Consider the following 16,381-nt stretch of genomic DNA (forward strand, 5'->3'; position numbering starts at 1 on the left):
TCCCCGGCCAAATTCTGTGTTTCATTCACCAGAATAGTCACCAGAAAGTAGATTTTCTTCGTCTTTCCAACCTATGTACCTACTTATAGAAATCTACAGCAGGGCCACATCTGGAGGTCTGTTTGTTCACCTGAGAAATTCAAATTTAATTATCTTGGAAGAAAAGTAACACAAATAAATCAGAGGTTTGATTATTCAAAGCCATTCTGCTTAATATCATGTCAGCTTGAGGCCGGGCACTGTGGCTCATGCCTGCTTTTGCTTTTGCTTTGTTGTTGTGTTTTGTCCAATTCTTTGTTTGGGATGCCAAGAACCTGGACACCTTCTACTGGTAACACCATGACAGTTCACAGATGCCATGGCGACATCAGGAAGTTACCCCAGATGCTCAAAAAAGGTGAGGCATGAATAATCCTCCCCTTGTTTAGCATATCATCAAGAAATAACCATAAAAATGGGCAACCAGCAGCCCTTGGGGCTGCTCTGTCTATGGAGTAGCCATTCTTTTATTCCCTTACTTTCCTAAAAACTTGTCTTCACTTTACGGACTTGCCTGAGATCCGAGAGCCCTTTCTTGGGGTTTGGATTGGGACCCCTTTCCTGTAACACCTTGGGGTCAGGAAAGGCTTTCTTTCCCAGTGCCTTGGGGTCAGGCAGAGGGCCGCAGCTTCCCCATAGAGAACCCAGGAATGTTTGCATTATCAGGGATAAGAGATGGCCTTTCTCCCGGTTTGAAGGCTCACCAGCATCTTGGGGATGGTGTTGGCGTCCAGACAGAAATCAATCAGGGACAGGTTAGCCAGGAAGAAGTACATGGGGGTGTGGAGGTGGGAGTCTATGCTGATGGCCAGGATGATGAGCAGGTTCCCCAGGACTGTACCAGGTACATGCAGAGGAACAGAGAAAAGAGAAGCGTCTCTTGCTCCAGCTTTTCTGAGAGTCCCAGGAGGATGAATTGAGATGCACTGGTTTGGTTTCTTGGTTCCATGGGTGTGATTCCTCTGGAAGTATGGAAAGGGGAGGTTATAGGAATGCCAGGGAGATGGTTTTGCAAGGTTAGATGAGCTCTAACCTTTAATTTTAACCTTTAACTTTAGAGACCCTGTCTCTGAAATATAAATATTGTATATGCTATAATATATATATTATTTTTCAGAGACAAGATCTTGCTCTGTCACCCAGGATGGAGTGCAGTGGTGCAATCATAGCTCATCGCAACCCTGAACTCCTGGACTCAAGCCATCCTCCTGCCACAGCCTCTCTAGTAGCGGGGTCTACAGTCACACATCACCATGCCCGGCTTATTTATCTTCTTTTTTTGGGGGTGGAGACAGGGTTTTGCTATGTTGTCCAGGCTGGCCTTGAACTCCTGGGCTCAAGTGATCCTCCCATCTGGGACTTCCAAAGCGCTGCGATTGCAGGTGTGAGCCACCACACTTGGCCTGACAACAGCTTATATATAGGTTGCACCTTAAACCATGGATGAAATGTTTATAGCAACTCATCTTCTTCTTTTTTTATTAATTAAAAAATTTTAGGCTGGACGTGGTGGCTCACGGCTGTAATCCCAGCACTTTGGGAGGCCAAGGCGGGCGGATCACTTGAGGTCAGGAGTTTGAGAGCAGCCTGGCCAACATGGCGAAACACCGTCTCTACTGAAAATACAAAAATTAGCTGGGCATGGTGGCGGGTGCCTGTAATTCCAGCTACTTGGGAGGCAGAGACAGGAGGATCGCTTGAACCCAGGAGGCAGAGGTTGCACTGAGCTGAGATCATGCCGTTGCACTCCAGCCTGGGCAACAAGAGTGAAACTCCATCTCAAAAAAATAAAAAAGTAATATAACCATTAATATTGATGCTACTGTCAACTATTGACTCTCCAAACAAACCCAGCAAGTGCTTGTAAGCCAAAAATAACCACCCCCATCCATCTGAATGGACCCCTCCTCTTGGCCAAAGGCATTCTAAAGTTAACCTGAAAAACTGCTTCAGGACTGTGTGTGGTGGCTCATGCCTGTAAACCCAGCACTATGGTAGATGGGCGAATCACTAGAGGCCAGGAGTTCAAGACCAGACTCTCCAACATAGTCAAATCCTGTCTCTACTAAAAATACAAAAAAATCAGCTGCGTGTGGTGGCATACACAGGTAATCCTAGCTACCTAGGAGGCTGAGGCACGTGAATTGCTTGAACCCAGTAGGCAGAGGTTGCAGTGAGCCAAGATCATGCCATTGCACTCCAGCCTGGGCGACAAGAGTGAAACTCTGTCTCAAAGAAAAAAAATGTTAAAAGAAGTAATTTATAGAGAAGAAATATAATATAGGTCAGAAACTCAGATCTACATAAATAAAGGAAAAGCATTAAAGAAGTAATAGGTAAAAGAGAAACAAGAGCTCTTGGCTGGATGTGGCAGCTGACACCTGTAATTTCAGCACTTCAGAATTTTTAATCATGAAAGGTTTTTATTTCATGAGTGTTTATTGAGTGAGCACATTACCCAATAATCTGGGCATGGCCCCATAAAACCAAATTTCTAAAAATTTAGGAGGCTGAGGCAGGAGAATCCCTTGAGGCCAAGAATTTGAGACCAGCCTAGGAAACATAGTGAGACCCCATCTCTATAAAACATTAAAAATTTTTTAAAAATTAGCCAGGATTGATGGCACACACCTGTAGTCCCAGTTACTCAGGAGGCTGAAGAGGGAGGATTACGTAAGCCTAGGAATTGGAGGCTGCAGTGGGTTATGACCAGACCACTGCACTCCAACCTGGGTGACAGAATGAGACCCTGTTCAAAAATAAGAAAGGAAAACAGAAAAACCTATAGATTAAAAGGACTTAAAACAGTAATCAACCAATTGCAATCTATGGACATTATATGAATTCTGATGTAAAAAACTAAAAATGTATGAGGCAATTTGGGTAATTTGAATAATAATTGGCTATTTGAAAATGTTATATAATTATCATTAATATTTTGAATCAAAATAATTGCTAGGCGCAGTGGCTCACATCTGTAATCCCAGCACTTTGGGAGGCTGAGGTGGGTGGATAGCTTGAGGTCAGGAGTCCAAGACTAGCCTGGCCAACACGGTGAAATCCTGTCTCTACTAAAAATACAACTTGGGAGCATCCCTACTCAGGAGGCTGAGGCAGGAGAATCGCTTGAACCCGGGAAGCGGAGGTTGCGGTGAGCCAAGATTGCACCATTCCACTCCAGCCTGGATCACAGAGCGAGACTCCATCTCAAAATAATGATAATAATGGTATTGTGGCTATGCTTTCAAAAAGAGCTTTTTGTTTTTTAAAGACATACCAAAATCATTATATATATGGAATTTGCTCTGAAATTATCTCTGGGAAGAGAGAGGTCAAAGCAGGTAGGACACAGATTCAACAGAGGCTTGACTTGGTAGTTGTGGAAGCTGAGTGATTGGGCACACAGGATTTCATTATATGAAGCTGAGGCATACCAAAAAAAAAATGCCAATTTTGTTGATCAAAAATGGTAGAATATTGACAATTGCATATGGCCCAACCTAGTACTTTGCTCTTTACTTTGTCTGTATTTGGGTATTTACATAGCTAAAGGCTTTGAAAAACTGAGCCTTCATGTATCCATCAGTTTCATGAGTGTTTACCGAGTAGACACAACCCAATAATCTGGGCATGACTTTATAAAACCAAATTCCTGAATATTCCCAGTAATGCCACCATGATCCCAATACTCAGTGAGAATCTGGCTGCAGACTTAGTCAGCCAACCACTCTCTCCATGTACATCCATTAGGGTAGATTCTAGTTTCTCCTTTTGCAGAACTGAATGAAAGCCATGATCCCTTTATAGAGAGTTGTTCTGTTGAGGTTGAGTGATGAAAGCAGGCAGCCCTGGGTCTTGGTGACAGATCACTGGGTGGACGTGGGAAAATGTTTGGAGTGTTTCTTAGTTCTTTTCTTTTCTTTCCTTTTTTTTTGAGATGGAGTTTCGCTCTTGTTGCCCAGGCTGGAGTACAATGGTGCAATCATGGCTCACCACAGTCTCTGCCTCCCCGATTCAAGCGATTCTCCTGCCTCAGCCTCCCGAGTAGCTGGGACTACAGGTATGCACCACCATGCCAACTAATTTTTGTATTTTTAGTAGAGACAGGGTTTCACCATGTTGGCCAGGATGGTCTCAATGTCTTGACCTCATGATCCGCCTGCCTCAGCCTCCCAAAGTGCTGGGATTACAGGCATGAACCACCGCACCCGGCCATTTCTTAGTTCTTTAAGTGATGAGGAACACTGGCTTCCAATAAGAATGGAACCTTCTGATATAAGAAGTCCTAGGCATTGGAAAGGCTGAGTTTAGAAGACAAGGAGAGTTTGTTCCTGGAAGAGAGAGTGCAGAGAAAGTTAGGAATCATGCAACTTACCCCTGAGTTGCCTCATGAAGACATAAAATGGTTCTTACTGCCACGTCCCAGCCCCCATAGGAAACAGAACTATTCAGGGACTAGAGAAGAAATTGGACAATTTGTGTAACAAGGAGCTTGGGGAATTGACTTCTTATTGGCCCAGAAATTATAAATATTCCCTCAGTTCCTACAACTTATCCCCCACCCTAGCTTTTCTTCTTTGGACCAGGAGGACAACTTCCCAGTATTTCTGTGTAGCATCTGCTGGCCCAAACATCTAACTTCATCATCTAGTACCTGCTGGGAGGACACTGAGCCAGTTTAACTCATGCCTGGGTGATGGTGTCAAGAAGAGGAAAGATAGCCCAGTGAGTGAGCTGAGAGAGAGAGAGAGACTGAACAAATGTTGGTAAAATTAATGATGGCCAAGCTCAATGATCTCAGATACACTGGAAGATTCTTTTTTATTATTTATTGATTTACTGATTTATTTATTTTAGAGACAGAATCTTGCTCTGTTATCCAGGCTGGAGTGCAGTGGCACAATCACAGCTCACTGCAGCTTCTGCCTCCTGGGCTTAAGCAAACCTCCTGCCTCAGCCTCTAGAGTAGCTGGGACTACAGGCATGTGCCACCACACCCGGCTGATTTTTTTGAACACTTTTTTCCCCCAAGACGGAGTTTTGCTCTTGTTGCCCAGGCTGGAGTGCAATGGCACAATCTCAGCTCACTGCAACCTCCGCCTCCTGGGTTTAAGCGATTCTCCTGCCTTAGCCTCCCAAGTAGCCAGGATTACAGGCGCCCACCACTACGCCCGGCTAATTTTTTGTATTTTTAGTAGAGACGGGGTTTCGCCATGTCGGCCAGCCTGTTCTCGAACTCCTGACCTCAGGCAATTCACCTGCCTCAGCCTCCCAAAGTGCTGGGATTACAGGTGTGAGCCACCGTGCCCTGCCTAATGCCAACACATTTTCCAAAAATCCCTGGCTGCCTCAACAGTTTTCGGAGTGCTCTTACAATCCAGGGGTGGTGTGTGTGTGGGGTGTGATTCTTTATTAATGCAAGCTCCTCATAATCTGATAAATGCTGCCTGGAGTTCGTCTCCCTCACTAAACTGTGAATTCATGAATCCATGCGTGCTTCATGAATTACAGAGATTAAGAGTACATGCTCTAAGTTTAGAATGTTTGGGCTAATCCAGCCACCTGCTCTCAGTTAAACCCCATTTGATTTTATTAATCTTCTGTGCTTCCATTTCTTCCTGCATGAAACAGCACTAACATCATTCTGTTGTCATGCGTAGCAAATTAGCAGAGACCTTTGATCAGTGCCTGGCAATACAGGATAATCATCACTGATTCATGCGTGTATGGAACAATTATGTTTATGCCTTCTGTATCCCAGACAAGATGCTGGTCACAAAAATGAACAAAGACAAACAATTTCTGATTTCAAATGTCTTGAGGACAGGGTCTGTGTATTTTCATATATCTGTCCCCACAACTCAGCCCGGATCCTGTCACTGTACATTGCAATTACCAATAATTTTTTACAGAATGAATGAACGAATGCATAAGTGAATAAAAGTGACACGTGCAAGGTGTTCATTAGAAATCACAAAAATAAAAAATAAAAATATAAAAGTGACATGATCAGAACTGTAATGCAGGAAGATTAATTTAGTGACTTCAGGATTGTTTCTTTTTTTTGAGATGGAGTTTCGCTCTTGTTGCCCAGGCGGGAGTGCAATGGTGCAATCTGGGCTCACTGCAACCTCTGCCTCCTGGGTTCAAGCAATTCTCCTGCCTCCAAGCAATTCTCCTGCCTCAGCCTCCCGAGTAGCTGGGATTACAGGCATGTGCCACTATGCACAGCTAATTTTGTATTTTTAGTAGAGACAGGGTTTCTCCATGTTGGTCAGGCTGGACTCGAACTCCCGACCTCATGTGATCTGCCTGCCTCGGCCTCCCAAAGTGTTAGGATGACAGGCATGAGCCACCGCGCCCAGCCGACTTCAGGATTGTTTCAAAGGAAGATAATTGGATGCATGAGGCTAGCTAAAGATTAGTGAACTTGGCAACTCAGAATTAATAAGAGCCTTTCATTTAGGGTGTCTGGAAGAGGAGATGACTGGAAATGACTATAAAAATAAAAAGTTCAGGACAGGCACGGTGGCTCATGCCTGTAATCCCAGCACTTTGGGAGGCCAAGGCGGGCGGACCACGAGGTCAGGAGATCGAGACCATCCTGGCTAACATGGTGAAACCCCGTCTCTACTAAAAAGTACAAAAAATTAGCCAGGCGTGGTGGCGGGCGCCTGTAGTCCCAGCTACTAGGGAGTCTGAGGCAGGAGAATGGCGTGAACCTGGGAGGTGGAGCTTGCAGTGAGCCGAGATCGTGCCACTGCACTCCAGCCTGGGTGACAGAGCGAGACTCCATCTCAAAAACATAAATAAATAAAATAAAAAATAGAAAGTTCAGGCCGGGAGCAATGGCTTACACCCGTAATCCCAGCACTTTGGGAGGCCAAGTGGGGACAGATCACCTGATGTCAGGCGTTCGAGACCAGCCTGGCCAACAAGGTTAAACCCCATTTTTTTTTTTTTTTTTTTTTTTTTTTTTTAGTATTTGCACCACAGGTGCTATTGTTTATTTTCATTCCAATTAATCAAGAATTGCTACACATGCTAAGGATAAAGCTGTTGGACGTGAACTAAGGAGCATGTTGCTATTTTATTTTAGTGTCCAGACACTCAGCTGGGTTAAACCCCATTTCTACTAAAGATACAAAAGTGAGCTGGGCATGATGGCGTGCTCCTGTAATCCTAGCTACTCAGGAGGGTGAGGCAGGAGAATTGCTTGAGCCTGGGAAGCAGAGATTACAGTGAGCCAAGATCGTGCCACTGCACTCCAGCATAGGCAACAGAGCAAGACCCTGTATCAAAAGGTAAAAAAAAAAAAAACAAAGGAAGGAAGTTCGACTTGTAGAGGATGTAACACTCATTGATGGATGGGCTTTGGTGGTGGAGGTAGAAAGGGAGGAAGACTGAAAATTTCAAACACAGGTATCTGGAAGGATGGTGATTCCATTCATGGACATACTGGCTCTGGGAGAAAATAGACTTTTTTTTTTTATATGTTGAGTTTGCCATGTCAGGAAGAAAGAAAAGAGGGAAAGAATGCTTTGTATAACCCTATTATTATTATTGTTGTTGTTGTTATTGAGACGGAGTCTTGCTCTGTCACCAGGCTGGAGTACCGTGGCATGATCTTGGCTCACTGCAACCTCTGCTCCAAGGGTCAAGCAATCTTCCCACCTCAGCCTCCTGAGTACTTGGGACTATAGGAATCCACCATCACACCTGGCTATTTTTTTTTTTTTTTTTTTTTTTGTAGAGATGGGGTTTTGCCATGTTGCTCAGGCTGCTCTTGAACACTTGCATTCAAGCAGTCTGCCTGCCTTGGCCTCCCAAAGTGCTGGGATTACAGATGGGACCCATTGTGCCCGGCCCTAACATTTTTTAATTAATAAAAAAAGAAGAAGAGTTGCTATAAATACTTCATCCATGGTTTAAGGTGCAACTTATATATAAGCTGTTGTCAGGCCAAGTGTGGTAGCTCACACCTGCAACTGCAGCGCTTTGGAAGGCCTAGATGGGAGGATCACTTGAGCTCAGGAATTCAAGACCAGCCTGGACAACATAGCAAGACCCCGTCTCCATCACACACAAAAAAAGATAAATAAGCCAGGCTTGGTGGTGTGTGCCTGTAGACCCCGCTACTAGAAAGGATGTGGCAGGAGGATGGCTTGAGCCCACGAGTTCAAGGTTGCAATGAGCTATGATTGTACCACTGCACTCCCTCCTGGGTGACACAGCAAGACCCTGTCTCTAAAAAATAATATCTTTAGCCTGGCGCAGTGGCTCACACTTGTAATCCCAGCATTTTGGGAGGCCAAGGTGGGCGGATCACGAGGTCAGGAGTTCGAGACCAGCCTGGCCAATATGGTGAGACCCCGTTTCTACTAAAAATACAAAAAATTAGCCGGGCATGGTGGTGGGCACCTGTAGTCCCAGCTACTCAGGAGGCTGAGGCAGGAGAATCACTTGAACCCGGGAGGTGGAGATTGCAGTGAGCAGAGATTGCACCACTGCACTGCAACCTGGGTGACAAAGCAAGACTCTGTCTCAAAAAAATATATATATATGTATATATATAAAATATGTAATAATATATATAATATTTCTATTTTAGAGACAGGGTCTCTAAAGTTACAACACCATACATGTGTGGAATATATTTACATATATTCTCTCTCTCTCTCTATATATATATATATACACACATATATATTCTATATATATACACACATATATATTCTATATATATACACACATATATATACACATATATACACATATATATATATACATATATGTGTATATATATATATGGTGTCATAATTAGCCCAGATGAGAACTGGGATGTGATCTCATCTAACTTTCCAAAACCATCTCCCTTCATTCCTATAATCTCCCCTTTCCGTACTTCCAGAGGAATCACACCCATGGAACCAACAAACCAAACCAGTGCATCTCAATTCATCCTCCTGGGACTCTCAGAAAAGCTGGAGCAGGAGACGTTTCTCTTTTCCCTGTTCTTCTGCATGTACCTGGTCACGGTCGTGGGGAACCTGCTCATCATCCTGGTCATCAGCATAGACTCCCACCTCTACACCCCCATGTACTTCTTCCTGGCCAACCTGTCCCTGGTTGATTTCTGTCTGGCCACCAACACCATCCCCAAGATGCTGGTGAGCCTTCAAACCGGGAGCAGGGCCATCTCTTATCCCTGCTGCCTGATCCAGATGTACTTCTTTCATTTCTTTGGCATTGTGGACAGCGTCTTAATCGCCGTGATGGCTTATGACCGGTTTGTGGCCATCTGCCACCCGTTGCACTACGCCAAGATCATGAGCCCACGCCTCTGTGGCCTGCTGGTCGGCGCCCCCTGGGTGTTTTCCTGCTTCATCTCACTCACTCACATCCTCCTGATGGCCCGTCTCATTTTCTGTGGCAGCCACGAGGTGCCTCACTACTTCTGCGACCTCACTCCCATCCTCCGACTTTCGTGCACAGACGCCTCTGTGAATAGGATCTTCATCCTCATTGTGGCAGGGATGGTGATAGCCACGCCCTTTGTCTGCATCCTGTCCTCCTATGCTCGCATCCTTGAGGCCATCATGAAGGTCCCCTCTGCAGGCGGCAGAAAGAAAGCCTTCTCCACCTGCAGCTCCCACCTGTCTGTGGTTGCTCTCTTCTATGGGACCACCATTGGTGTCTATCTGTGTCCCTCCTCGGTCCGCACCGCTGTGAAGGAGAAAGCTTCTGCGGTGATGTACACAGCAGTCACCCCCATGCTGAACCCCTTCATCTACAGCTTAAGGAACAGAGACCTGAAAGGGGCTCTCAGGAAGCTGGTCAACAGAAAGATCGCCTCATCTTCCTAACCACCAGGACTCGAGAACTTCTGGGGGGTAGAATATATACATCTGGGGGTCTTGGGCTAACATCTGGAATTGCATGAGTTGAAGAGTAGGCACTTTGAATTTTATTATCATTATTATTTAGAGATGGGGTCTCACTATGTTGCCCGTGCTGGAGTGCAGTGGCGTGATCATAGCTCACTGCAGCTTCAAACTTCTCTCGTTTCTGCGTTGTTTTACTAGAGACAGGGTCTCACTAATTTGGCCAGGCTGGTCTGGAACTCCTGGGCTCAAGCAATACTTCCCCCTCAGCCTCCTAACGTCCTAGGATTACGGGTGTGAGCTACCATGCCGAGCCTCACTTTGAATTTTTTGTTTGTTTTTGTTTTTGTTCCAGGCTGGAGTGCAGTGGCATGATCACGGCTCGTTGCAGGCTTGACCTCCCTGGCTCAAGCGATCCTCCCACCTTAGCCTTCCAAGTAGCTAGGACCATAGGCACGTACCACTGTGCTCGGCTAATTTTTGTATTTTTTGTACAGACAGGGTTTTGCCATACTACCCAGCCTGCAGAAGTTTCATGGGAAATCTCAGGTTGGTCTGGTAACTGTTTTTCTTTTTGTTTTCTTTTTTGTTTTTGAGGCAGAGTCTCATTCTGTCACCCAGGCTGGAGTGCAATGGCATGATCTCTGCTCACTGCAACCTCCGCCTCCGGGTTCAAGCGATTCTCCTGCCTCACCCTCCAGAGTAGCTGGGACTACAGGTACCCATCACCATACCCGGCTAATTTTTGTATTTTTAGTGGAGACAGGGTTTTACCATGTGGGCCAGGCTGGTCTCGAACTCCTGACCTCAAATGATCCACCCACCTTGGCCTCCCAAAGTGCTGGGATTACAGGCGTGAGCCACCACGCCTGGCTGGAAAGGCCATTTGAGGACACAGTGAAAGGGGGTCTATCTGCCACGGAAGAAAGACTTCACCAAAAACCAATCCCAACAGCACGTCGATCTTGGGCTTCTGACCTTCAGAACCATGAGACAATCCACTTTGCTTATTTAGCCACCCAGTCCGCAGTGTTTTGTTATAACCAGCCCTGGCCAAATAACACAGTGACCATTAGGGCAGGAGTCTTAGGAAGATGTCAACACGTGAAGGAGTGAAATGCTGCCATGTGGTTCTGTGGCTGGACCTACTCTGTCTCCAAACTCTGTTAGGAAAGATAATCATTCTGGGCTCTGTTGCCTGGGCTGGAGTGCAGCGGCGTGATTATAGAGCTCACTGCGGTCTTGACCTCCTGGGCTCAAGCAATCCTCCCACCTCAGCCTCCCAAGTAGTTGGGACCAGAGGCAAGCAGCACTATGCCTGGCTAATTTATTTTTATTTTTATATATTTTTAGTAGAGACGGGGTCTCACTATGTTGTCCAGGCTGCTCTCAAACTCCTGGGCTCAAGCCATCCTCCCACCTCAGCCTCTCAAAATGCTGGGATTACAGGTATCAGCCACCACACCTGGCCGATCTTTTTTTTTTTTTTTTTTTTTTTAATACGGAGTCTCACTTTGTTGCCCAAGCTGGAGTGCAATGGCACGATCTCAGCTCACTGCAACCTTCACCTCCCAGGTTCATGCAATTCTCCTGTCTCAGCCTCCCGAGTAGCTGGGACTACAGGTGTGTGCCACCACGCCCAGCTAGTTTTTTTGTATTTTTAGTAGAGACATGGTTTCACCATGTTGGCCAGGCTGGTCTTGAACTCCTGACCTCAGGTGATCCACCTGCCTTGGCCTCCTAAAATGTTGGGATTACAGACGTCAGCCACCACGCCTGGCCCAATCATTGTTTTTACCCCTTGTCTTTATATGAGTCACTAATAAAGTAGAAGTGTCCCGGGTATGGTGGCTTACACCCGTAATCCCAGCACTTTGGAGGCCAAGGCAGGCAGATCACCTGAGGTCAGGAGTTCAAGACCAGCCTGGCCAACATGGCAAAACCCCATCTCTATTAAAAATACAAAAATTAGCCAGGCATGGTGGTGCGTGCCTGTAATCCCAGCTACTTGGGAGGCTGAGGCAGGAGAATCACTTGAACCTGGGAGGCGGAGGTTGCAGTGGGCCGAGATGGCACCACTGCACTTCAGCCTGGGGGATGGAATGAGACTGTCTCTAAATAAATAAATAAATAAATAAATACATACATACATAAAAAAGTCGAAGTGTCTCAAGTTGATATAATGTGGATGTTTGTCTCCTCCAGATCTTATGTTGAAATGTGATCCCCAGCATTGGAGGCGAGGCCTAGGCAGAGGTGTTTGGTTATCGGGGCAGAATCATCATGAGGACTTCAGTGCCCTCCCCATAGTAATGAGGAAGTTCTTGTTCTACTACTTCACAAGACCCTGGCACTCCTCCCCTCTCTCTCTTCCTCTCTCACCATTTGACACGCCAGCTCCCCGTTCCTTTCCACCATGATTGGAAGCTTCCTGAGGTCTGCACCAGAAGTAAATGATGGCACCACCCTTCTTGTACAGTCTGCAGAACTGTGAGCCAAATAAACCTCTTTTCTTTATAAATTACCCAGACTCTAGGCCGGGCTCGGAGGCTCACGCCTGTAATCCCAGCACTTTGGGAGGCCGAGGCAGACAGATCACTTGAGGTCAGGAGCTCGAGAGCAGCCTGGCCTACATGGTGAAACCCTGTCTCTACCAAAAATACAAAAATTAGCTGGGCATGGTGGCGCACTCCTGTAATCCCAGCTTCTGGAGAGGCTGAGGCAGGAGAATCGCTTGAACCCAGGAGACAGAGGTTGCAGTGAGCTGAGACTGCGCCACTGCACTCCAGCCTGGGAGACAAGAGCGACACTCTATCTCAAAATAAATAAATAAATAAATAACCCAGACTCAGGTATTCTTTGCAGCAACACTAACACTGATATAGAAGTCTTCCTAAATATGTAAATAAATACGATAATGCTAACTTAAAAAATTTTTTTTTGAGAAGGAGTTTCACTGTGTCACCCAGGCTGGAGTGTCACGCCATCTCGGCTCATTGCAACCTCTACCTCCCCGGTTCAACTGATTCTCCTGCTTCAGCCTCCCAAGTAGCTGGGATTACAGCTGTGTGCCACCACGCCTGGCTACTTTTTTGTATTTTTAGTAGAGACGGCATTTCACCATGTTGCCCAGGCTGGTCTCGAACTCCTGACCTCAGGTGATCCACCTGCCTCGGCCTCCCAAAGTGCTGGGATTACAGGTGTGAGCCACTTTTGGCCGATAATGCTAACTTTATAGAGGAGCAAATAGAGCTTGGAGCAGTGAAATAAAGTGTCAACAATTATACGGTTATTTACAAAGCACAGGTGGGATTCAAAGCCAGTTGTTCTGATTCCAAATTCTCACCCTTAAGCATGATGATCTTCTCTTGTATTCAAAGACCTTAATCAGGTTTTCTGGATCATTCATTATGAATTTCTCTTTTATATGTTTCACAGCTTAAAGTCCAAAGTAGCTGGCATGTTAGTGGAACGATGACACTCTAGAAATGGGTTTCTGAGAGGTGAGACCCACAGGGAGAAAAGGCCGGGTGCAGTGGCTCATGCCTGTAATCCTGGCACTTTGGAAGCTGAGGCAGGTGGACTGCACGAGCCCAGGAGTTTGAGACTACCCTGTGCAACATAGTGAAACCCCTTCTCTACAAAAAATACAAAAATTAGCCAGATGTGGTGGTGTGAACCTGTAGTCTCAGCTACTCCAGAGGCTGAGGTGAGAGGATGCATCACCTGAGCCTGGGGTGGTTGAGGCTGCCATGAGCCATGATCACACCACTGTACTCCAGCCTGGGCAACAGAGTGAGATCCTGCTAAAAAAAAAAAAATACAAATTGCCTAGTAGGAAACTCTCACCCTTATTTATTTTATTTTATTTTTTATTTGTTTGTTTGTTTGTTTATTTATTTATTTATTTATTTTGAGATGAAGTTTTGCTCTTGTCATCCAGGCTGTAGTGCAGTGGCAAGATCTCAGCTCACTGCAACCTCCGCCTCCTGGGTTCAAGCAATTCTCCTGCCTCAGCCTCCGGAGTAGCTGGGACTACAGGCATGCGCCACCACGCCCGGCTAATTTTTGTATTTTTAGTAGAGACAGGGTTTCACCATGTTGGCCAGGCTGGTCTTGAACTCCTGACCTCAGGTGATCCGCCCGCCTTGGCCTCCCAAAGTGCTGGGATTTCAGGCATGAGCCACAGCGCCCGTCCTCTTCTTCCTTCTGTACTGGATTCAACACCTCTTTCTCTACATACCTTTAAAGGCATCCTCACTTTAGCAAACAATATCAGAAAGATTAATACTACATTTCAGCTTAAAAATAAAATTAATTCATAAGGATATGTGTGTGTATATTTTTAAAAATTTTATATTCCTGCATAAGAATATGTGGTATTACTTTCTCTTACATTCAAATTGTCTCCTTCATTCTGATGAAGGAGTATGACACCTGATGAAAAGTATGACACCTTTTTTTTTTTCAGATGGAGTCTTGCTGTGTTGCCCAGGCTGGAGTGCAGTGGTATGATCTTAGCTCATTGCAACCTCCGTCTCCCAGGTTCAAACGATTCTTCTGCCTCAGCCTCCCAAGTAGCTGGGACAAAGTCCAGCTGATTTTTTACATTTCTAATAGTGGTGTGTACCTATGGTCCCATCTACTTGGGAGGCTGAGGCAGGAGGAGCACTTGAGCCCAGGAGGTTGAGGCTGAAGTGAGCTATGATCATACCCCTGCCCTCCAGCCTGCGTGAGAGGAAGACCCTTCTCAAAAAAAATAAAAAAGGAAACAACAATCAGGGCACAAAATTCGTTCATGAAGTTTCAACTTTAACAATGTCAAAAAGAGTAAAATTTGTTTAATAAATTGTATAGGGCTATAAACACCATGCATATTAAAAGGACAGATTTGTAGGGCAAAAATGTACAAGACTGTCAATCAAATACTAATCAGTAAAAAAATCACTAATCAAATACAGCATCAATAAAATTCCTGTCTCCATGGTTACATTACTTCTTCCTTTTCTTTGTGTTTTCTCCACTTCTGTCTTTTGTTTTCTTTTTTCCTTTTTTTATTCGAGATTGAATCTCACTCTGTTGCCCAGGCTGGAGTGCAATGGTGCAATCATAGCTCACTGCAGTCTCCAACTCCTGGGATCAAGCGATCCTCCCATTTCAGCCTCCCGAGTAATTGGGACTACAGGTACACACCACCATGCCAAGCTTATTTTTTAAATTTTTTTGTAACAGGGTCTGACTTTGTTGCCCAGCTGGGTTCAAACTCCTGGCCTCAAGCAATTCTCTTGCCTCAGCCTCCCAACGTGTTGGAATTACAAGGATGAACCACTGTGCCTGGCCTCCACCTCTGCCTATCTTATAAGAAAACATGTGGTTACATTTAGAGCCTGCCCAGGTAATCTAGGGTAAGCTGCTTCTCTGCAAAGACCCTTTTCCCAAATAAGTCACATTCACCCTTTTGTCATATGATTCAAGGCCAGGTGCGGTGGCTCACGTCTGTAATACCAGCACTTTGGGAGGCTGGGGCAGGTGTATTACTTGAGTCCAGGAGTTCAAGACCAGTCTGGCCAACATAGCAAAAACCCATCTCTACTAAAAATACAAAAATTAGCAGGCTGTGGTGGCAGGCGCCTGTAATCCCAGCTACTCAGGAGGCAGAGGAAGGAGGATTTCTTGAACCCGGGAAGCGGAGGTTGCAGTGAGCCAAGATCACGCCACTGCACTCCAGCCTGGGCGACAGGGCAAGACTCCATCTCAGACAAATAAATAAATAAATAAATAAATAAATAAATAAATAAAAGCTCAGATTAACAAGCAAGAGGATTAGAATGTGGATATAGTCTTCTGAGGGCCATGAGCCAACTCATGACAGAAATGTCTTCTGGTTGACTCCATGAAAGTTATCTATTATCAATGGACCCAGGGAAGGGTTCTCTGGTTTCTGTCTCTGGGAATCAGGTCTAGATATGGCTCCTGCATTGACTGCAACTACCTCTTGCAGTCGGAGGAAAACCAGTGCTAGCGGGAGGGCACCTCGTGAAGGACTCAATGAAGCCCTCTCCTATTCCTGCACATTCCTGAATTCTGAGGTCCTTGTAATGAAAGAGAACTGTCTTTATTGTTTGAGCATATTAGAGTTAGGGTTGCTATTTATTTATTTATTTATTTATTGAGTCTTGCTCTGTCTCCCAGGCTGGAGTGCAGTGGTGCAATCTTGGCTCACTGCAACCTCCGCCTCCCGGGCTCAAGCAATTCTCCTGCCTCAGCCTCCTGAGTAGCTGGGATTACAGGCTCCAGCCACCAAACCCAGCTAATTTTTGTATTTTTAGTAGAGATGGGGTTTCACCATGTTGGCCAGGCCAGTTTTGAACTCCTGACCTCCAGTGATCCAACCACCTTGGCCTCCCAAAGTGCTGGGATTATAGACGTGAGCCACCATGCCTGGCCAGGGCTCCTAT

At 45.6% G+C, this 16,381-nt stretch overlaps 1 protein-coding gene across 1 annotated transcript; it reads left to right on the forward strand.

Annotated features, from left to right (window-relative positions):
- Positions 1-4,667: 4,667 nt before the first annotated feature.
- On the forward strand, positions 4,668-11,363 carry LOC100447281 (olfactory receptor 1M1). The gene is made up of 2 exons (XM_054541324.2): positions 4,668-4,764; positions 8,951-11,363. The coding sequence occupies exons 1-2, from the start codon at positions 4,736-4,738 to the stop codon at positions 9,903-9,905; spliced, it is 984 nt and encodes a 327-aa protein (XP_054397299.1). The 5' UTR covers positions 4,668-4,735; the 3' UTR covers positions 9,906-11,363.
- Positions 11,364-16,381: the final 5,018 nt, after the last annotated feature.

This window comes from Pongo abelii, chromosome 20, assembly GCF_028885655.2.
Source record: "Pongo abelii isolate AG06213 chromosome 20, NHGRI_mPonAbe1-v2.0_pri, whole genome shotgun sequence".
NCBI lineage: Eukaryota > Metazoa > Chordata > Mammalia > Primates > Hominidae > Pongo > Pongo abelii.

What these genes read in the sequence shown, in the direction of transcription:
- LOC100447281 (XM_054541324.2), top strand. Translation starts at nt 4,736, where the DNA reads ATGGTGTCAAGAAGAGGAAAGATAGCCCA. An exon ending in AGAAGAGGAAAGATAGCCCA is followed by an intron (nt 4,765 to 8,950) that starts GTGAGTGAGCTG and finishes CCGTACTTCCAG; the next exon opens with AGGAATCACACCCATGGAAC.